This window comes from Solea solea, chromosome 17 (genome assembly GCF_958295425.1).
Source record: "Solea solea chromosome 17, fSolSol10.1, whole genome shotgun sequence".
Taxonomy (NCBI): domain Eukaryota; kingdom Metazoa; phylum Chordata; class Actinopteri; order Pleuronectiformes; family Soleidae; genus Solea; species Solea solea.
Window position 1 is genome coordinate 6,487,511 of NC_081150.1, and position 23,190 is coordinate 6,510,700.

Consider the following 23,190-nt stretch of genomic DNA (forward strand, 5'->3'; position numbering starts at 1 on the left):
CAGTATTAATTTGGTTTACAGCACTCTGAGTATTTAATGTCCTTAAAAACTTCTTTTTATGATCAAATCCTCTCTCACAGCGAGAAGTTGAATCTGTGGTCTTAAGAATAAGAAGATGTGAGTAACAATGGAGAGTGAAAGAAGGAACAGGGCGTTCGGAGTGGGTGAGGTTAAATGATCCACATCAGTAGCACTATTTAACACATGGGATTACTACCGTTTTGTGTGCACTGGAGTCACTCAATCACGGATCTTGTGCAATACACACTAGCATCATTAAGCCCACACTGTTGCTGACATCCTGATCAAGCTGAAAAAAGTACATGGCTGCAATCAGCTGGCTAACGGTGAATGAATCGAGAGAGGGAAGGAAAGACGAAGAGGAATCAAATGAGAAAAACAAGCTTTGGAAACAGAACTGTCTGAACAAATGTGGTTGAAGAGAAGTTGAAGAAAGCCTCTATAAAACATTGAAATAGGCTTGAGGTGAGAAGACACTTTAAAAGAAAAGGTGCACAATAAAGAAGTGAAATGCACTTAAAGTGAGAGATAGAAAACATGAAAAATAGAAGGCAATGCAGGAGCAGTTGGATGAAAGGAAGACTAGAGGAGTATCTTACAGAGAATTTCACATTATTACACACATGCGAAATGGATTGTAATGATGCTTATTAAAGCTTTTATGCACATGTTGTTAAAATTGGCATCTCACCATGATGTGCTCCATTTGGTCCTCGTATTATGAGTTCTCAGGGCTGGGCTGAAACAATGAAACCTAAAAAGTCCCTTGATAATATACCAGGGGTACTGTGTAAAAAGCAGAAAGAAAGAAGATATGTTCAAAACACAGCAGCTGAGTGCTCTTTTTAAGGCAGGCATGATTATAATTATCAATTTGCATGATTTGGGAATATGAGAGAAAGTCTTAGTGTTCTTAGTTTCTGTGTGCACTTTTTTCATCAAGGGACCAAATGTATTAGATTGGCCAGGTTGAGGGTTTTATGTCAAAGGCATAGTACTGGTGAATCCTCTGCGACAGCCAGATTAGGTTATGGAATATTTGAAGGGCATTATCTTTTCAAATTAATGTTTCCAGCCTCTTGAGTTCAGAGTGGTAAGAACCCACTGGAACTCAGGCTGGTAAAGCATAAAAAATTAAACCTGTTTCCAGCGACTCAATACAAGGGAGATTAAAAATTATTCCCTCTGTTCTCAATAGTGATAGTGGGGGGGGGCATCAGAGGAATAGTGCATACATGCATGCACTTTACATGCATGTCCTGCATACGCTCTAATCAGGCGGTGCTCATTTTTTATATTGTGATAATTCCATCATTCAGACATCTTGTCTTTTTTTTTTATGTTAATCCATACAGCTAACATACATACGTAAAGCTTACTCATCTGGCGGTACCCTCTTAAATATTATTCCCACCTACTTATGTAAAAAAAGTGTAATTTTATTATGTTTAAACTCCATAGTAAGTTGCTTCAAAACTATCAAGCAAATGTAACAGTCAACAACTTAGCGTGTCTCCGTGGACCAGAGGATAACGTGGCATGTAAATTATTTAGGAGCTCCTGGTCAACTTCTTTGCCTCCAAAAAACATTTTAATTAAGATTAGTGTCTTATTTTTTATGTATCTAAAATTGTACAATGGACACAGGAGTGGAGTCTCCTATAAACTTATTGCACTCTAGATTTATCAAGGTTTTAGACATTAATTAGTTCAAAGGGCTTTGGCTTGTTTTAAAGTTTTAACAAACAATTTTACTCCTTAAAACTTGCCTCAGCAATCCTTAGAACCTACATGACATTCCAAACTTTAAAGTCATTGATAAAGCCGAAGAGGGAAAACAACTTAGTTTCTGGTTAGTCATCTCCTCGGTTCATATTGTTATTGAGAAATTTCAGTTAACAGAAAATGTTGGAGGTCAAGTAGAGATCTGGAGGATCAACTAACGTTTTCAGTAAAACTAATCATAGGATTGCTAGGGAGGCTATTCACGACCTCAGTATGACTACAATAGACCTTGTACTGTAGAAGATTCCGCTGACTCGGACACTCTTTCACTGTGAGGCCTCGTCTGAACAAATGTGACCTTTATGAAAGCATCAAACTTTCCTGCATCCTCACCACAGAATTCAGCATCAGAACAAATTCCAAGTTGAATTGAACCTCTAAACAAGCCTGATGCATTCTGCAAGCAAGTCCTGTGGGCAGATTAAATTTAAATAGGACCTTTGTCTGAAATAAGAAAAGGTATGTTTGGAGGAAAGGCGTGCAGAATTTCATAAAAATAAATCCTTTTTTTCAACCTTTAGTTATAGGGCCGCTCATCTGCTCAACATCACTCACTGTTAAAAAACAAAAAGAAGATAGAAGAGGATGGCTTATTCAACATCACACAATAAGCTCGCTTTCAAACACCTTAAAACCCACTAGTGACTGATGCTGAAGGTTTTGCAATGGCCCTCACTGTTTTCTTACCTCAACATTAATTGAAAATCTATAGCTAGACTTTAAAAGCGAAAGTACAAGCCCTTTGAAAAGAAGGAAAATAAAAAAAAAGATCTTTACAAACTATGATTCTTTCCCAAATACTCAGCGTCTAGTATGCCCAAACCTTTGTTGTGGACCAATTTCATTCGTAGGTATTTTGATTATAAAAGATGGAAATATTGAAGAATATTGAAGAACATGTCATGTTTATCGATGTCTTTAACAAGTAAGGTCATCTTTTAGTAGCAGACATTCTCACCAGGTTTGCCTCGATGTTAAAATGCCCGTCTTTATCCATAATGTTTACGCTGTCATATTGCACGAGATAAACTGGCCTGTCCGTGTTATTTATGTTGATAGCTGTGGGGAAGCATCTGAATTGCCAACAGTAAGGGTGGATCTCAAGGACAGCTGGTGTTTGAAATTCACTTCCCTAAGTCTATGCGATGTGTTTGTGCTGCAAAGTGAAGACGTCCTTACAGTGAAGTGAGGTTCTGCTTCTAAAGTTAAATATGTGCTCACGAGTTACGTCTGACTGAAGGTTTTGTTGACGTGACAATAATCGAGACAACTCGTACAGTGACTAAAGCGCTGTTTACTTTTTTTTGCCCCTGTAATTATCTTTTGGACATTTGCTGACGAGAGGCTTTTAAAAACATTCACCTCGTATTCATCTTGACATTGCCTTGGTTTTGTGTGTTTAACATACGCTGTCCCTCCGGTAAGTGTGTAGACACACTTTACAATTTCTCTGCCTTGAATCAGTAATGCAACTTTAATTATTGTGCCGTTGCTCGCGTAGTCCGTGCATTCTGATGAGTCCCGTGTTTAAATAGATACACGCAGACTTTGGCTCGGTTAAAATGTGAGGAACAGGTCAATTTAAAGGCCTCTTTGACTGTCCAGAATGTTTTAATTAAAGTAGCAGTGAAATGTAAACTTGGTTCTAATTATGATTAGCTTTAATTAGCTGTCACTCTGATCTTAATTGCTTTTGAATATAGCTGACCTCCACATTCTTCGTCTCCGTGCACCAACATCACTGCTAATTTGGTATGGCTAGTTATTCAGCACAGTCTCTCACTTCTCCTTTCACATGGTAATAGATATGTGTAAGAAATGGTGTTGCATTATACCATTATGGTCAATGGCTGTTATTAAAAATAATAATAATAATAATAATAAAAAAGAAAAAAATCAGAATACAGTTTCAGAATACAAATAACATGATATTGCATAAATAAACAAGTGCCTCTTGAATCATTCATTTCTTTTCCATTGCAGTAACTGCCCACTTCCTAGTGTAGTAGTTAATAATTAAGAATAATATTTTTGGTTACCTGTGCGAAGAAAAAAATCTTGTTTTCAATGTGAGCACGGCTTGAAGTGCTCTCTCACTCTCTCTCCCTCTCCCTCTCCCTCACTCTCTCAATTCACTTGGATTATGGCTTGGAAGTTTTGTTATAAATAGAATTCCAGCAGAAAATGATGAAAAATGTCCTGTCTTTGGTCTTTGTTGCGTTTCACAAATACAAATACATTTATTCTTTTGGAAAAGTTTGGAAAAAAAACAACACAACTACTTTCAAAAAGGTGTCAAGTGTGGAGAATAATTGCATCAGGCCATTAAAGTTATGCCTGGATGAGTGGGAAAGGTGTTCTTGAATACAGAGGAAAAAATAGCAGAGATGTGTTACCTTTTCGACCCACCCTGACTGAGCTCTTGCACTTAGTGGCCGGTTAAACCCCTGGAAGGAGCAAAGGAAGGGGGTTGTGTGAGAAGTTTGTGGTGTTTTAAGGGCCATCGATTTCATGTATTTTTTTGTTTTATGTCCTCACAGGTGCTACTGGACATGGCGGTGAGGAAGAGCGACGGCTACAGTGTGGAGCAGCTGGAGAGACTGTACTCTCTCCTCAGCCAGTGTATCTACAAGTACCGCAGAGAGTATGACAAGACCCAGCTACTGGAGGTCAGTTAAACAGACACACTGAGTCAGCTCTTCTAAGGTGCATTAACAGTCTAAACTGTTCTCAGTAGGATATCTAGTCGATTAAAGCAAGCATCGGCAAAAAAACAAACAAAAAAAAACACCCATGCTCTTACAGCTACATAAAAATGAAATATAAACGTAATATTAAGTAATACAATGCAGTTTATCCGATTGTAGTCGTGTGAGAGAGTACAGCGCAGAGATGCATGCTATATATTGATATTAATGAAGATTGTATACATTTTATGTTTCAGGGAGCCAACCGTATATAATTTATATACCTTATATTCTACATTGTAGAGCTACTGCAGTGGGAAATTACCGGAGGCGTAATATGGAAAGAAAGGAGGATGAATGAATATGATTTATATGGGGAACACAAACAAATATAAGTTTGCTGATTCTGTCATGCTGACCATTTATTTCACTGAAATTCAGCTTGGATCCTTTTTATATTAGTTGTTTCCCCTGTAGGGTTGCAATGGTATGAGAGTTATAGTATTATACCCGTCTCACAAAATAGGTTTCACTTGTTCTGCATCTATTTAAAGTTAAAGTACCTGTAAGATTGAATATATCATTAGATCATCACATTTTCTTTAATGTAAAATAGGCATAGCTGTTTCAGTGAAACTCTGTGGCATAACTGAACCTAATGGGTTATTTTGATTTAATTGTTTAGTTTGTAAACCTTCTATAAACAGTAAGGGTAGGGGACAAGCCAGAAAAGCTTCAGAACCACTGCTTTTATGGATAAGGCATTCATGTACTTGTCACTGAATTTGAGGGTCTGGACCATGTTTTGTACAGAACATAAAGAGGAGAATTAATTATTTTTCTAGAGCTTGAAGACCGGGTGAGCGTTAGAGTTTAGAGTAAGGTGGGGGTGGGGCTATATGCAATCACCTCACACCATTAGCAGGCAATTATGGAAAGGTTTGTTGGAAAAAAGGAAAGCCGGCGGACCTGAATGAAGTCGTTGCAAACGTTTAGTTTTGGCTAAAGATTCCAACTGCATTTTTTTTTGCTTTTTGGTTGTCATTTGGCTCCATGGCAACAGAAACCAGCTCCTCCTCTCTGGCTCAGGTGCATTGTTTTCACCTTTGGCACTTTGACTGAGCGCTGTCCGTGGTTCTGATCGCTTCCCTATAACCTCTCCTCCCTACTTTTCCAGTAGAACAGCCAAAAAAATAACATCCACATTGTTCGTTAGTTACGTTATTAGTGACTAACACGTACAAGGGTCCGTCATAGCTCTGGGGCACGTCGTTATATGTCACACTGTTGGTCTGAGCTCCTATTGATGTAGTTAAAAAATGAGGGGTCACTAAAACATCACAAACAACCATTATTTTACTGCAAACATTTTCTTATGTCATTAAATATTATGAAAGCTATTAACTGAAAATGAGTGACCCACCGCCATGCCGTGCGTGTGTAAGTGTTGGACGAGTCAGTGAGGAGTGAAGTCTCTCAGTATCTCAGCCTATAACATTAGTTTTGTTACAAACCCCAGAGTGAAGCAGAATCCTTGAAAGCAACATTAAATTAGCAAGATAGAGTGACAAAAATTTGCCCTCGAATTAACAACGGGTGATATATTCAATCGTCCAACCTTAGTGGGCATAACGTCATTTTCTTCATTTGACCTGCAGAGTTGACATCTTGAAAGCAGAGTAGGTCGAGTAGTCTGGTTGACTTCCTTCATGGCATAATGGAACAGTGAATAGGGGCATATAAACTCTGTGGTTTGAAGTAGAATATTTCTTTTGGGAGCATAAATGTAGACATTTACACTTAAGGTAAAAACGGGGAATTGAGTTTGGAAGTCATCATGGTAGAAACCGCAGTAGGTGAGTTGGTATTAGATGATACATTATCCAGCCTGGAACTACAGCTGGACATTAATGGTGTGAACCTGTGTAGTATCAATATAAATCTGTCTAACTGTTGAAAGAGCTCCACAATAGGATCTAATGAGGACAGTGGGGACTTCTGTGTGAGGGTTGCATAAGATTGTATTCAGTAGTTGTGTGTATATGATATTTAGAGGCAAAGTAAATCCAGGAGCTAGAGTCCAAAGCGGTTTAGTTAGCTTTTGTTATCAAAAAGGGAGGGTAAAGTCGTATTTTCTATAGTTTAGTAAAAAACAACAACATATAAGCAGCTCAAGATCTATACGTTGGTATTTAACATTTCTTACTAGTATATTTCAGCCTGTATGGCATTACAATTGCTATATTTTGCACTTTTCCTCTTGAATTACAGGTTTTAAAATAGTTGCTATTATTCAGAGCCATAAATCACAAAAAAAAAAAATGTTGATAGTAGCACATTAAGGTGTGGTATGTCAGTCTTTTTGTAACCACAGTACATTCTGTGCATACAGTAAATAAGGATCAACAACCCTCAGTACAAGGTCATGTTTTGTTTTTTCCCTTTTCCTTCGTTTTTTTCATCTCTAATCTCCTTTGACAATGTTCCATACAGAAAAAGCTGCTGTGTATTTTCCCAGAATCCCATCTGGTCGTCTGCTGCTGCTGTAGGATGTCGTGCAGACAGTGGGTCAGAGATGTCAGTGTCCTGGTGCTGGTAGCTAGAGCTGGCTGTCAGGGTGTCAGAGTGGGAACAGTACACAGGAACGGGAGAGAGCAGTCAGCCAGGTGGTGCTGCTTGTCTCCAGGCCGGCTGGCAGAGGTGGGGAGGGGGCGCGTCTGGGTTCATCTCGTACTGCCAGCCTAAATTGGTGTTCCCAGAGCAGAAATGTCAGCTCGTTTGGCACACGCTTTGTTTGCCAGTGTTTTCCAACACTCGGCTCGACTCGCGGCTGGTCATCTCTTTGTTACTCCCTGGAGAATGCAAAAACATGTGCACATACATGCGCGTATGCGGGGGGCTGAAGCCATTTCCACTTAATGTTGCACTCCATTGCAGTGTATGGTGAGCTGTGGAGCCGAGTGAAATGGAGCGTGTCCATACATTTGTCTCCTTTACTCTCTGTGCATCCTCCTCTGGGTACGGCCTGTCTCGGTCTTCTGGAAGAACTGACCTTTCGGCAGATGGAGTGGACTCCTCCCTACTTCCAGTTCAGGCCAGAGGGACCATCTCTGTTCTGTACACAGTAACGCCAGCCATGATCCCTGCTACAAATTGCCATTTATATCACACTTGGCCATTTTAGGCACACTTGTATCTCAGACCACAATTAAATACTTTGTAGGAGCCTTTGACCTTCATCCTGGGTCTGTGTGAAGCCAGAGCTGCACATCCCACTGGCTCAGGGACCTGGACATCATATTATTTGTGTGTTTGCTGCTGAAGATTGCAGACATATATTGCAAAAATAAACCACACTGGATTTCTCGGTGGATTTAGTTTTTTTGGCAGCATCTTGTTGACCCTTGCTGGTAGGCAGTGAAATATAGATGACCTGACTACATGAGAAGAAAATTAAGCGCATGTGCACTCTATAAATTATTTAGGGTAAGCATCTGAAGACACTAAGCAGCAGTCTTGAACACTCACACAAAGAGATAAATCATAAAACAGAGAGAAAGTCATTTTGCTGTTGACAGTTGCCCCTGCAGAGCACAAAGCGTTTCATCCTTGTGAACCTGTTGACAGTATCTTGTGAGACAACCCCTTCATCTGGGCATAGAACACAAGATTGTTCTCACTTGACTCTCTTTTTCTTTTTGGAAAAAAAAAAAACAACTTACATCCTCTTTTTTTTCTTCTAAACTTTCCTAATCTACAAGTACACGCCACAGAGAGCCCGGCTCTCCCAGGGTTTGCTGAAAATTTGATCTGGGAAATGAAGTAAATCAGTAGCTGAGGTGGAAAGAGATGAGATGGGTTCAGAGGAGCGGGTACACCAAAGTCATTTATAATACCTTTGTCACAAAAGGGTTGAACATCACAAGTTGATGACATCTTAACAGTGTAGAGCACACAGAGCTGGAGTTCTCCTTTGCAAAGTTTTGATGCCCCCTTTGGGAAATAAAACCCCTACATCTGCAATGCTGCTACATCTCACTCATTAGCTATGGAAGAGCTTTGTGACACCAAGGCTGACTCCTGCCCGTGCTCGAGAAAGATGGTGCTCCAGGTCTTACTTTTTCTCAAGGCTTTCCACAAGGACACGAGGGAAAGATTCAGTCTATATAAGCTCACATTTAGTGGCCTCTCGCACATTTTAATGTCATTATTTCATTATATACACTTTCACTATGGGAAATTATATTTTATTTATAAGATGAGACATTACAATTAAATATTATTTATAGAGCAATCAAATGACAAAGTCTCTAACTTAGAGGCATGGGATGATAATACATGTTTTAAGTTTATATATATAGATCTTTAAATGTAAATGAACACAACCTTTTGCATTTTATCGATCTTCATGTATCATATCGTTATATTTCAAAAAAAGAGAACAGTATCAGTCTTCGTTCCTGTCCTGAGTTACTGGCTGTAAGTAATTCTGGTAGAGCAACTGTCTGAGACCGTTTGTTTATTTTTTGACTCGGACATTATAAATGTATGGCAAACTAACACTTACACTTACATTAACCAGCGCACAGTTTCTGTTTGAAGGTCTGTAGACAAAAAAAACGTTAAAAATGATTGTTTTTCTGTAGGCTTGTTGAAGAAGTGGTTTGATATCAATGTTATTTGCATGCAGAATAATGCCCCCCACGCCACGCAGAGAGCAGTCGGGAATCACGGCTTTGTATTAAAATATGACCAATTATGCCTCTCAAAAGCAGGAATTAGAAGCCAAGGCCTTTCTTTTGTTCAAGTCTGCCTCAAATAAAGGTCCGTTACCTCCTGCAGTTGAGGTGTATAACGGCCTCAGTCACTTTGACAAAATATGGTAATAAAGTAGCTGCCTGGACTTGAGTCCAGAGTAGTCAGCTGTTTGGCTGGCAGCCAGGGCTTATGGAAATCTGTTTTTTTTTTCTTTCTCTGTCCGACATAGTAGATTAGTGAGACGGGGGAATTTGCTGCAGAGGCTGAGTTTAGCGGATGGGAAGGTGATTCGCCTTCAGTCAGATAAAGTTGCAGTCACAGGTGCAAAGAGTCAAGGTGTAAGAGCTTATTTATGTGATGGTGCGAGGGTTAGTGAGCAAATGGTTCAACAGAAAGCATCAATGTTTTAGGGAGTGTGTGAATCATTTTTACAGTCCACTGCTCCACACAGTACCTGACCTATTGGTTTGCTCCCAGTGCAAAGTGCTCGGTATAATCACAAGTCACAATTAAGGTAATTATCATAAAATTAAGTTTTAAACTGGCCTGTACGGTGTCTCTTAGCAGAACTTAACATATGCAGTTTGCTCCCCCAGCTAATTCTCCAAAGCTTAAATATATTCAGTTTATTATTAAGTAAACTAGCAAATATTCGCATTACAGCTGCTGTAAGTGGTTCATTTTTGGCATTTCACTTTGTATTCACTTTCTGTCAGAAGACTTAACAATTAATCACTCAAAAAAAAAAGCCTCATCTGCCCTTTTCTTTCTTGGTTGAAGAAATAATTTGGGAATCATACTTTTAAATAGATTTATATCAAAGCAATTACTGCACCAGAAGATATTGTTGCCTTTATCATTTTTCAAGGCTGAAAAGGCCTTTGCCACTTTTGCTGTTACTTGATAATTACACAAATAGCTCCTTCTCTTGGTGTCTCTTGTTGCCAGGTTGTTGTGTGTGTGTGTGTGTGTTGCAAAAGTTTTGCGTTCAAAGTGTGAAATTGTCGTCTCCTGTGAAGTTGATATTCTTTAACTGTCGTAAATGTCGATTGTTATCCTCTAGCGTTGTCTGTCGTACTGACTCAGCCATTCAGATGAGAGAACACGAACACACACACACACACACACACACACACACACTGTAACATCTTCCAGGCATTAATCATAGTCTGTTGCAGGCGAACATCCATCTCTCTTCCTGTGGCTCTGTTCAGTTTTAGTCAGTGTCAAACTCTGCTGTTTTCATGCTGGGAAAAATTGCCTGTTTCATTCCAGCACAGCTTTGCTTCATTTTACATCATTTATCATGGTGAAAGCTGTTGTTTGCTGTAGGAAATTTCCAAGTAACATTGAAACCATGGTGCATAGATGCTTTGTACACACATCAAGAGTCGACTGTGATGGCTGAGACTAAGCCGTGCACGTGTTTGTTTCTCTCTCGCAGGACTTGGAGGACAGAATCCAGCATTTTGATACATTCCTGTGAGACGGAGAACATTTATCAGGTCAATCCTGAAACAGCCTGGGACCACAAAGACAAACACAAACTGACTGAGTGAAAGTGAACGAGCTTCTAAAATCCAGCCCTCAACACAGAAATCAAACACGGGAATCCCCACGTCCTCCTTTTTTTGCCGGGAGGGAGCACGAGGACAGAGACATTCAAATGGTGCTATCGTCTCAGGAACCTGGCCAGATCCAGACCCATTCTACACAACCAAACTCCTGGAGGTGTGTCAGACACACACACACACACACACACCTACACACCCACGGTGACGGGCAACTCTGGTGCTACTCGGGTGCTATCCTAACTTTGATCCATGCTGCTCTCACGATTACTTCTTAACTTGGATGATTAGCAAAACCAACAGATTGGGTGATGTCATATCGCAACCTGGCGGCTTCTTGCCGGAAGCAAGCCATGCACACGTGCACATGCACACACACACAAGATTGGGGATGCATGTATGTCTACAAACACACACACACATTTGGATTCTCACCAGCAAAAGTGTGAATGCTAAATGCCGCTCGAAGAAGTTAGAAGATACTCTGAATGGCTGAACTACATTATTGCTGAGCCCATATTGCTCTCAAGTGCAAGAGCTCTTCATCATAGGCCAGTTTTATGTGGATCTCTTCTCTTGTTTTTGTTTTCTTTCTTTTTTTCTTTCTTTCTGTTCCCGCCATTTCAGCGACTCAATTAGTTCAGTATCTGAGCCACCGTCATGAACACTCACCCACGACTGGAGTTTACAAAAACTTTTTGGTGCAAACATCAACCTGCTGAGGTTAGCACAGCAGGAGTAGAAGTGATTATGTCCTCTTCATTACAGCAGTCATCAGGTGTGGAAAGCTGTTAGCCCCCACAGTGTTTGTCTCAATGTCACTGTCGGGAGGGGGGGGGGGGGGGGAGAGAGAAAGAAAGCGTAGCTCCGTAGACCAGCTGTAAAAAAATCAAAAAACCCACTCTGCTGAACACATTTTTGCTCACAGACTGGCTCTGCCATTCACAGCCTCAGCTGATTGTCACGTCCTTAATAGTTTGTGTGCGAGCTGCACCCTCACCCCACTTTAAATTACAGCATGAATGTGTCGTCCCCCCCTCCCCTCAAGCCATGTCCGCCTGTTCATTTTCCTATCAACACCCCAGCCGAGGAACTGGAAGTAGTATGAATTGGAAATGTGTCTGTAGTTTTGCACTGCCTAGTGTGTGCCTTATTTTGAACCTCACGAAACTCTGATAAATTCACCCGGATAGGATTTTTTTTATTATTATTGTTATTATTATTATTTACTTATTGTGACAATGAACACACCCCAGTTTGGGGGAGGGTCTTAACCACTGAGGTCAACAAAATGATATATGTATCTCAACGCCATGACGTCGCTGAACTACATATCTAGGTTATCTTACTATTCACGTCAACATAGGCCGACACAGTTTATTGAAGGCATTTGAAGACTTGAAGGACAAAAATATACTTATGTTGTGTTAGTGTGAGGCCATGTTGTTATTTGGATACACAGCAGGTGCAAAGATGTTTAATTTCTTTTTCACTTTTTCATAGAAAGTGAAAAATAACAAGTAACAATCAAAAAAGAAAAGATCTGTTGTGCCAAATGTTATCCACTCCTTCACACGGTGCTGACATAACAGCAGCCTGATCCCAATAATTCTGTTCCACCGACGGCGTTGTTCTGTGGAATCGTCGTACGTGTCGAGTATTTGATGACTTCTTCTTTTTTTTTTTTACTTTTTTATAAGATACTTTGCTTGAGTGGATTGTTGTTGTTGATTTTTTTTTTGTGCATGGGTTTTGAATCCACATTGAACAAGGCCATTCTAGGCAGTGCCCGTCACTAAGGTGTATAAAGCATTACGTTATTCTTTGTCCTTTCACGTGTGTACCGACTTTATACATGCATTTTATTCTGTTCTCTCAGCACCAGACAAGAGAAGCTTGATTCTCTCTTTTTTTTTTTTTACTTGAGTAAACGAAGGCATTTACTGAAGCTTTACAAAGTTGTCATGCAATGTTCGTATTATTTTTAGGTGGGAGACGTGGTATTTTGAGCAGTCGTAGACAGTTGGAGAAGGCCCCCTTGTTTTTCTCAGAGCAGTTTTGTCCAACCCTCCGAACCTCTTGGTGCAGCTCTGACCCTCGGCTCACCTCTGCCTTTTCTCAGACTCTAGGTCACGAAATAGAAAAGACGAGCGAAGACCAGATGCAAACTGGCGACGACAGGTTAGCACTTGGACTACTGCAGAGAGAAAAACCAACGCTACCTCAGCTTAATTTATTAAAAATGCGAAAAAGAAATTGTTTACTGGGTACAAAAACAGTATTTTTTTCATCCCCTCAAAATACTGTTGCAAAACCTACAGTACCGTCATAGGTACCAGATCAGTGCAACCACAGCTGCTGCAGTAATCCAAGAGTTGTTTGTATCTCTCCGATTGTAATGTATGTTTGCATTTGAGCCAGATAATGATTGCGTAGATGAAAAAAAAAAAAAGGCTTGTTCCTGTACACTTAATGCTTTACTTTCAGGTTCTTATAATTTCTACTGTACCTTTGACACTTACGGGGGCGTCCTGGATCTGCTCCTCCATCATATTATCATCCCATATCTTTAAAGCTACGGAGAAATAGGTTTTTCTCTTTTTTTTGGGGCAGGGGGTGGGCATATTTTCATCTCATGATTCTGATTATTTATTATTAAACATGTTTTACACCTAATATTCAGTAAATTGTCTTTTTGTATGTTTGGCTTTTTTTAAGAACGGGGAAGCATTTAGAGTTTGGGCTGAATTGCGCAGCGTTTGTGTAGCAGGTTTCTTCAGCGTGTTCGGGGAAAAACTTAAGGGTTAACAGGTCTCTCAGGTTCAACACGCGACAACATACCCTTTCAACTTCTCTATTTATTTCATTGTTCTGATGTGTTTTTCTTTGTTAAAACAATTGGTTACAGACTGTGGCATACTGGAAGAGACGAGCATTAGGATGGAACAGATCTTTAAAACATAGTGGCTGTGTAGCACAGCCCAGGTAGAGCAACAGGATCAGATTAACTTTTATGAAATTAAATATAGACATTGGGAATTAATATATGGGTAGTTTAAATGTCATACATTGTAATCTTCCTTTCTTGTTATAAATGGTAGCCAGTTTGGACTAACAACCAATTTTTGTCTGGTAGTTATAACTTAACTTAGTCCAGCATGCAGAAGGAGAAAGGGTTTGTTCTATCCTGAATTACTTTGTTCCTCCCAACTTTTTTTTTTTTCCCAAGTCAAAACCTTTCATAACTTTTGTCTATTCTTTCCTTTTGTGTATTTAACACACTTGTTTGCATTGTTACTTTAGTGTAAGTTATATTTGAAATGAAACATTTACTGTATTTCTCAAATAAACTGCTGTGATATACTTGAATAAAAGTGCAAATTGTAAAATGTGTGATGTTTTTTGTGCGGTTAATTTGGAGGAATGGGGAAATGCACTAGGGCTGCAAGGGTTCTTTGATTAATTAATCGATTCCTGAATTAATGGTCAACTATTTTGATTAATTGAAACCAAATAATCTGTCGATTAATTGGTTTCAGTGTTTTTTTTCAATAATTATAAAAAAAAATTCAGATTTTTCAGCTTCTCAAAAGTGAATATTTCCTGGTTTCTTTGCCTATATGACAAAGAAATCATTAAAACTGAATCATTTTGACTCGTGGACAAAACCTGACATTTGATGTGGAATAGCAGGTTGAAGATTGTTGCAGAGAACCGATTTTAGTTGAATCTCCTTTTCCAGAATCACACCTTGGTGTTTTTATATCCCCCAAAAATGTTCTCTTTATCCATGTGGTGTATTAAATACACGTTAGAATATAGTCTTACCTTATGCCAGCACAGTGATTTTCCTTGAGAAATGTAAATTACAGGCTACACTGGAAAAAAACAGACAAAGTGCTCATTGATCTGGTTTATGTATTAGGTTCAATAATAACAATTGTTAATTTCTTTTTTTGTGGGTACAGATTTACAGACATACCATTTGAGTCAAACCTGTCGGGTACCTTTTTTTTTCCCCCTAAAAACATTTATACAGAATTGCCTTCAGGTTTTTAAAATATACATATTTCCTTCCTATATTTACAGAATACAAACCCGACAACTTTTGTGGGTTGTAACGAGACACGTGGTACAAAACAAAAAGTGTGTGTGTTTGTGGTGGGGGGGGGGGAAAAGCATGGAACAGGAAGTAACTTACAACAGTCACAGGTGATTATTGTGCTTTTATCCGGAGGAACTGCCCCAACTTGAACCTCTGATCAGACGTCAGTGGAAAGGAGAAATTCCCTCTCTCTCTCAATCTGTTTTCCTTTCCCCAGAGAGCATGATCACATAAATCAAGGGAAGAAAAGAAAACAGGCCACTCAGATAATCTCTCGATTAGGCTGGAGGTGCAAATGAAAGAGGAGAAACGTGAAGATTTTCTCTCTTTAAACATCACCTGACCCAGATTTGAGTTTTTTCTTTTTTGTTTTTTTTTTACAAAGTTGAGCAAGTCATTAAAAGAACCAGGTTTCATGGAGTTTATTTCCATTATTAAAGTTACCCTAAATTCACACTCGCTGTCAGATGTATGCTCTCTGACACAGTGGGGGGAGAGAGAAGAAACCTGTCAAATCCACTGAAGGACACGGGAGCGTGTCACTTTGGTTTCCTTTACTTTTCCTCCTCTCCTGCAGATGTCGCTACTGAAACAATGTTCATACAACACAAAGACACTGCGCTCGGTAATGAAGGACTATAAACCTAGACACAACTTGAAAAGAGGACAAGGATCTTCACTTGCGATGGCTTTCTCTGCACCGAGTCGCTTTGTTAAAGAAAACAACGAGGTGGTGAGTTTACAGAGATTGGGAAAAGAAAGAACTGACAGAAGACAACCAAGGAGCTTTTAAATTACTAAGAGTCCCCGTGCCTGTTGGATGAGAGGATGAACTACTACCATGACACATACAGTACTGGAGGTTCGGCATCGCCACCTGACATGGCCGAGTAGTTGAACATGGGTACATTCTGCACAGGACTTTTTTGGAGAGTGGGACGGGTAATGTGGTGAATGGATGCTGGCGTCCAGAGGTTGCTGACCGGCAGACGACAACTGTGCCCCCACGCTGCCGCCACACGTTGTCCCACAACCGGAGCCCAGCTGGTGTTTGGCATCGAACGAGTGTGAGCAGGCTGCGGGCCGACCTCATCCGCTCTGGATGTACTTTTTGATGACCACGCACCCGTGTCTGAAGAGCGGGCACGGCAGCGACTGCAGCAGCGTCCAAGTGTTGGTGCAAGGGTCGAACGTTTCCATGTTGCCAAGGACCGGACCCTCACTGCTCACGATGCCTCCCGTGCAGTAGATCTTCCCGTCCACAACCACAGCACTGCAGGAACACACATGACATTCGTTTCAGTCAGTTTGAATTGGTTTCATTTTTTTCATTTGAATGGACGTTTATGGGGAAAATAAGCTTATTTCTCCCATGTGAAAAGTACTGGTACTGGTCTGGTGGTGATGTCAGATTAGTAAAACGGATGATAAAGCATAAGAGTGGACACTGTCTTTGACAGCTATAGGTGCCTGGTTGCAGCTGATGTCTGAAACAACTGACCTCTTGGTCAAATAGCAACCAGAAGACTGTCTACTTTTTAAATTCAGTCTTTTGGTTTATATTCATTATTTGGCGGTAAGAGCTAGAAACCTGTCAGACTAAATCAGAGGTCTCCAACCCCCTTTTTTTTTCGACTGAGAGCTACTTTAACAAAATTAAAATGGCCGAGAGCTACTCGTGTTTGTTTGTTCGTTTTTTTTTAAACATTTATTCCCATAGCTTGTTTCAACCCAGACAAACTGAAAAGAGCTTGTTTTGCCTGAACTTTTTACAAAATGTTGGTGTCCACAACTCACACTTCCCCCTCGTATATCTCATACACGATTAAATGAAAAATATTAATGCTGTCAAAACAAAACAGTGCGATTTACAAATACACTGATACTGTATCACTGCACAAAAGTATCTACATGTACAGCTGTAGACTGTATGACATATATACTGCATATTTTCAGTTTAGTGAGATGACTGTATGGAGTCAATAAGAGAGGTGCATGCTGGAGTCTTGTTCGGGTTTCATTACATTCATGTCAGGAAAGGCTATATTTCCTATATCATGGTATATTTTAGGCCTTCAATGATTTGTTTAAGGACCCGTACACATGAGAACAAGCTTAGGAGAATCCACAAAACCTTTGGCTTTTTAATCCAGCATTTTAGGAGCCATGCTGTTTTTGGAAAACTGGTTCTAGAGTGGCTTTTCTACATGGCGTCTGCATGTACTCCCCGTGTGTGCATGGGTTTTCTCTTTCTCTTCTTCCTCCAGTCCAAAAACATGCAGATTTGGGGATTAGGGAAATTGGGCACTCGTGAGTGTGAGAGTGGATGTTTGTTTGTCTCTGTGTGTGGCCCTGTGATGGACTGGCGATCTGTCCAGGGTGTACCACTGCCTATCGCCCTATGTCAGCTGAGATCTTTTTAAAAAAGAAGAAGATTGTATCAAGGAAGTTCTGTTTTGGTGTGAATACGGCCTCAATTGTACAACAAATAACAAAAATAAATCACCTTCTTAGATTGCATTTCTTGACCATAATCAATAAGTCCTTGTGGCCGTTGGTTGCCGAGCAACTACTCAGTGCAAAGGAGCATCTGGACACATGACCCTCATTAAAACAGAATTGTTTTTCAACATCAGTTTTTGTCTGCATTACGCAAACATGATTTACCGAGTTAATTAGTGAGCTTTAGATGAGCTGGTTGGTGGATTTTGACGAAACAGTATCCCCCTGTTTGCAGGCTTACTGCTAAACCAACACAACGCATCAGTTTTGGCCCAAATAATAATGAGGGGCAATCAGTGTCAGGACGAGAGGTAGGTGCATATAAGCACGTGTGGCTTTGATATGAGATCGCTGCAGTATGAGTCACGGCTCTTATTGTTTCGTCGTGATCAGACAACAGAGCCACAGACGGACGACGACAACGACGACGACGTCTCCACACTCCAACATGCTGACTGTCACGCTGCGGGGGCCACGCCTTGTGGGTACGCCACATCAATCAAACTATGTGAGTTAGGAGGGAGTCAAAAAACCACACACATTACTTTCCCTCCTCCGGGCAAAATCGGGAACTAATGAAAAAGCAAATATCTGTAGAAAATGTGCTCATTTGATATGAGGAACAGAAACAGGGGTTTGTGTGCAGAGAGGATTAAAAACTTGGACCGTAAGCTGATTAGGGCTTTGTACTCCTATTGGGGTTTGCAACGATCTGCATTTACATAAGGTGCACGCTCACACACACACACTGAGTGAGTGAGGTACAGGCAAAATAAACATGTAGTCCTACTGCAGAAATTCAACAACACTGCTGGGAGTGAAAAAAAAGATTAGAACATGAAGCCTAAATCCACTCGGAGAGAAAAGGCAGCTGATCCAAAGTGGAGGGAGCGCAGGGCGAAGCCTGGAGTTGCTCTGCTTGATAAACAGAAGGGAGGTGCAGGTCTGCAGAGTGCTGGACGCAGCGAGGGGAGAATATCAGCTCTCCTGCACCATGACCTGCTAGACTTCATCTTCTGTGTAAGAGCATGCACTGCAGATAGTGCTGTTCCTGGGCATTTTCTCTTTAAGCAGCAGCAGCAGCTTTCTTTATGTGTGTGTGTGTGTGTGTGTGTGTTGTTCTCCCTCCTTCCCCCACATGTCTCCCTCTCCTGTGTCAGACTTAGTTAAATGTAGCAGAACAGCTGCCTGGCGTGGCCTGCTGCAGCTTATCAATAACTCTGACAACATGATTTATGATATACATTCTGCACATAAGATCACTGTCTGTAATTGCTTCCCAAATGTGTCTCACATATATATTTGCCTTATCTCTCTTTCTTTCTGTGCAAAAATAAATAAATAAATAAATAAATAAATAAAACACAGTTAGGCCGAGAGAGCTGAGCTCATTATCCTGCAGACTGCACACTTCAGTGACTTGACCTGACATGGATATTAAGACATGATCCCATTGTTTTTAATTTCCATTTATCTCACTTTATCAGCCATTATGTCTCTACAAATTCTATTAAAGCTTACAACTAATATGGAAATACATTTACGTCGGTGTTCGGTTAATAGTTTAAGGTAAACGAGACTAAATGTTTTTGTTTTTTTTTTAAAAAGAGCAGATTAAATCAAGATGACGGCTTCTACGGTTTCCTCCCACAGTCCAGAAACATGCAGATTTTGGGGATTAGGCAAATTGGACACTCTTAATTGACCGTGAGTGTGAGATTGAATGCTGGTTCATCTTTGTGTGTTGATGCTGTGATGGACTGGTGACCTGTCAAGGGTGTACGAGTGAATTAGAAAGCTTTATTGTTTTTCGCCTGGGGGAAAGTTTCAAAACTAAAATCCACCATTTTCAGAAACAAGCTTTTGTTTAAATGTTACTTTTCCGTCCCCAATATATTTACCTCTGTGCAACCACTTACCCTTGTTAAAACATGATTTACAGATTATTGAGATTTACTTTTCATATCTTTTGAGGCTGTGCAACAATATGCTTTTGAAAGTGCACAGTTTAATTATATATATATTATATATTTTTAAAAATAATAATAATACTAATAATCCTTTCAAAGCCTCCACAGTGGGGATTTTCCTTACAAGTGGTGCTGCTACCTTAATAATCTCTTACCTGCAGAACTGCCGAGAGTGATTCATGTTGGGCCCGGCCTTGATGTTGCCTTTGTCTGGGTCATAGATAGTGGTAGCTCGAGCATAGGCTCCTCCCAGGATGAATATAAAGCCGTTTAGACTCACCGCAGGAGCGTATTTGTTATCTAAAGATATGAAAGAGAAAGAGGGAAGGAAGGAAGGGGAGGAAGGACGGAAGAGAGAGACACACAGAGAGCTTTTTTGGTAAATCTCAACCATTGTTTACATGCCATTCTCTCACACAGCAGAATTTTCCATTCAGTAAATTCAGTCTCAATTTATTGTTGTTCCCCTCTATTCTCTTTCCTGCAGTCCCCTGGCTGCATGCAAAAATCATCATCAACATTCTCCTTATCGCTTTACAGATGTGCCATTCACAAGATCGCTAAGGAAGTAAAAACACACACACACATACACACACACAAAAAAAACCCACAATAGATGGCAAACCAGTAAAAAAACAGAGTTCATAAATCACTGCGGGTTTATTGGTTTCTGCTGCGAAAATTTTGGGCGCGGCTACAATATACGAGTTACCAATAGTCCCAATAATTCACAATTGCATTACGCCCTCTGGCAGCTCCATAGATTCACAATGCACGATGCAAAAATAAATAAACGAAAAGAACCCTTGCACATGTATTGGAAACACATGAGTAAACAGGTGGCACACTGTGCATACTATATAATTCAATCTTATACAGTGTATAGCACAAAAGAGAGGGGACCGAGGAAGAATTATGGATGATGGGAAACAGAATGAACCAGCGGTTTGTGTAGAATGGTGCCATTGGAAACCTGCAGCTTGAGAGCATCAGACCCCGCTGTGTGGGAAGAGGAAGTGTATTTTAAACTGGGAGCAATTTCTCTTGTGCAGAATGCAGCTGGCCAATTTACAAGCAGCATGAATAATGTACCCACACTTGGCCATGAGCTGCCGTCCTCACTGTTTGTTTGCCACAATGGACGGACATACCTCATAGGAGACGACGGGCAACGGGGGGGGGGGGTAAAGTCTGATGCCCTAATAATGGTGATGGAAGTCCCAAACGCTGCTGTTGTTTAGTGAACCACCTCCCATTACCGCCGCCTTTAGTCCGGCTGCTGAGAGACATGTTTAATTAACAGATCACCTCTGGAGACGAGGGGGGGGGGGGGGGGGATGCTGCTGCCGTTCCTCACACGCTCGCTCTGTGAATGAGCCGCTCTGCGTATATACTGTAAGTATATGCCTGTAATGTTCTACAACAACAGCACAGGGAGGCTATACAGTCACCGCAGCAGCTCTGTGAGGCTGCTAATAATAAGCTTACTGTTCAACAGTGGACATTTTATTGTATTAGGAATGAAAATACTCAATAATTAGCACTAAACCTGTTACGTTAGGCTACATTTTTGGCCGTGTCTGCTTGTCTGTCTGTCCGTTTGTGAGCTGAATAACTCAAAAAGTACATTTTAACGACAGATTCAGGACACTGTGCAGCCTTGGCCGAGGTTTAAACTCTCCGAGTGTGTTTCCTCGTTCGGTCATAAATCCAACGACTGTGGACATTTAGACTGATAACTGCACAAGAACAGACACATCACAGTGTCACAGTGAGCTGCATGACACTGTCCAAAGATCACACTGAGATGAATTGGACAGTTATTGCGATTGTGATGTAGGAAATCATCATTTTTGCATCTTAACTGTCAATTTCACAACTTTTTCTTCTATCAAAATGATCAATATTTCATGTGTCAACACATAAAACATAACTTTCTCTCCATCAAGTAATTACCGTGTCTTTTGATGTGGATACTGGACTACTGGATATCACGATTTTGATATTTTGTGGTCAAGTGTGCAGCCGTAAAAGACAAGTTCACACAAAGCCACAAATGCCGACCTCTCGGCGATGCTTCAAGGAAGGAAAAGACAGACGAGACAACACTTAAGTGTTGGGCAACGGACACATCAGGTCATCATTATCCATGAACTGCAGCCATTATAAATAACTTCACAATGTTGTTTCCTACGTTCTCTTTCTGCACTTTGAACATTTACGCGACATCGGTCCACTTCTCATTCTGCCTGACATGTTTCTTTTACTTTCTTCACTTCATTGATATGCCGCTGCCTGTCTTTTGTTGTGTGTGTGTGTATATGATGTTTTGTGTTTGTTCCCTTAAACACAGAACACCCATTTTCTCTGCTCTGCACCTGAGGCAGAATAATAATAAGATGCTCTCAAAGGAAAACGCACACGCAATTCTTTTTTTCATTTTTTCTTTTTTTTTTACTTTCTTACTCATCCTCTCTTTTGTGGAGCAACTGTAAGCAGTGGGTTTGAGAGCTTGGAGAACTACCAGACAGGTAAATCTCAACAGCCAAGCCTCAAAGGACCACTGTCGGGTTTCAAGATCTCTCCAGCCCTTTGCTTCTGCTCTTACTGTATACCCCGGCCGCCAATGCAGAAAACCAGCCATTTCTGACGAAACAACGCCGCAAAGAGTCTGCACGTATTGTCTCTGTCAGCTGAAAAACTCTTTAATCCTCAGACAAACCTGGCTTTTCTCAATAGATTCTGTCTGGATCTGCTGATCTGTGGCTAGAAAATGGACTTAAAATGTCATAAAGTGAAGCAAAACGACACCAAAACATGGTTTTAACACATGGCCGCGATAGAGATACAGCTGTGCCTGCAGGGTAACACGGGCTAACACAGCTTCTCCTGATAAAACAGCTTAGTCACCACGTCGGGGACCCCTCAGGCTGAGGTCAAGGGCGAGCAAATGGGTAAAACACACACACACACACCGATGATGAAATGTGTGACTCCTGTTCTAAACAAACACCTCGTTCTTCCCCTTCACATCCTTTTTGATCTGATTCCTGCATCGTAGAGAACAGATGTGGGATTTTTTAACTGGAAAACACACACACACACAGACACACGGTTAACCATTACTGTACAGATCTAGATAAGAATGGCTTCTCTGAAAAAGACTCCCAAACAGCAGTTGTTATCATGAAGCCATGACATTGCACTGACACTGTGATGTGCCATCAGTCACTGATGGAAGAGACGGACTATACACAATAAACAATATATTCCCCTACAACAAAAAAATAAAAAATAAAAAGATGGAGGACGAGGTGCCGGGTTTCCTCCCCTACGTCCCTCATCCTGCCAGAGAGCATGAGGCAGCGGGAGAAGTGGGACAAAGAGGCTTCAGTTCTTGTAGCCAGAAGCTTAGATAAGATTACAACAAGGTAATTGGAGCAGCAAAGGCTTTTTTTTCCCTGCACACAATGTCCTTTTATGTGGCGTGAGGTGAATAAGAGCAGCCTTTGAAATGACAGGCCAAAAGAGTAGAAAGACGATAATGTATTTTATTCACTATGATGGAGAACGGGTGGAGGGAACATTTACAATTAGGTAACTATGGAAACACCTTCTTCACCTCTCTTACGTTGTCACTTTCGCCTCCTCTTCCTCTAAACTGTTGTCTGCGACGTCATTTACAGTTTTTTTTTTGCAGTGCATTTCGTGGAAGGATGGAGGGATGGAGCGATGGAGGGATGGAGCTTCCACGTTTTTTGTCCCTCAAGCTGATCCTGTCTCTCACCTGG

At 40.7% G+C, this 23,190-nt stretch overlaps 2 protein-coding genes across 4 annotated transcripts in view; one reads left to right on the forward strand and one right to left on the reverse strand.

Moving 5' to 3' along the window:
• Nucleotides 1–11,666, forward strand: part of atad2b (ATPase family AAA domain containing 2B) — a 64,657-nt gene extending 52,991 nt beyond the window's left edge. Inside the window, exons 27-28 of the mRNA XM_058613130.1 lie at nt 4,347–4,475; nt 10,696–11,666. Of these exons, the coding sequence (XP_058469113.1) occupies nt 4,347–4,475; nt 10,696–10,737 (171 nt within the window). The 3' untranslated portion in view covers nt 10,738–11,666. The remainder of the gene's footprint in view (nt 1–4,346; nt 4,476–10,695) is intronic.
• Nucleotides 11,667–14,720: 3,054 nt separating this feature from the next.
• LOC131443472 (kelch-like protein 29) overlaps nt 14,721–23,190 on the reverse strand; it is a 216,362-nt gene continuing 207,892 nt past the window's right edge. For all 3 annotated transcript variants that reach the window (XM_058613134.1, XM_058613132.1, XM_058613133.1), the window contains 2 exons: nt 19,555–19,699; nt 14,721–16,200 (listed from right to left, as the gene is read on the reverse strand). In XM_058613134.1, coding sequence (XP_058469117.1) covers nt 16,017–16,200; nt 19,555–19,699 — 329 coding nt within the window. In that variant the 3' untranslated portion in view covers nt 14,721–16,016. The remainder of the gene's footprint in view (nt 16,201–19,554; nt 19,700–23,190) is intronic.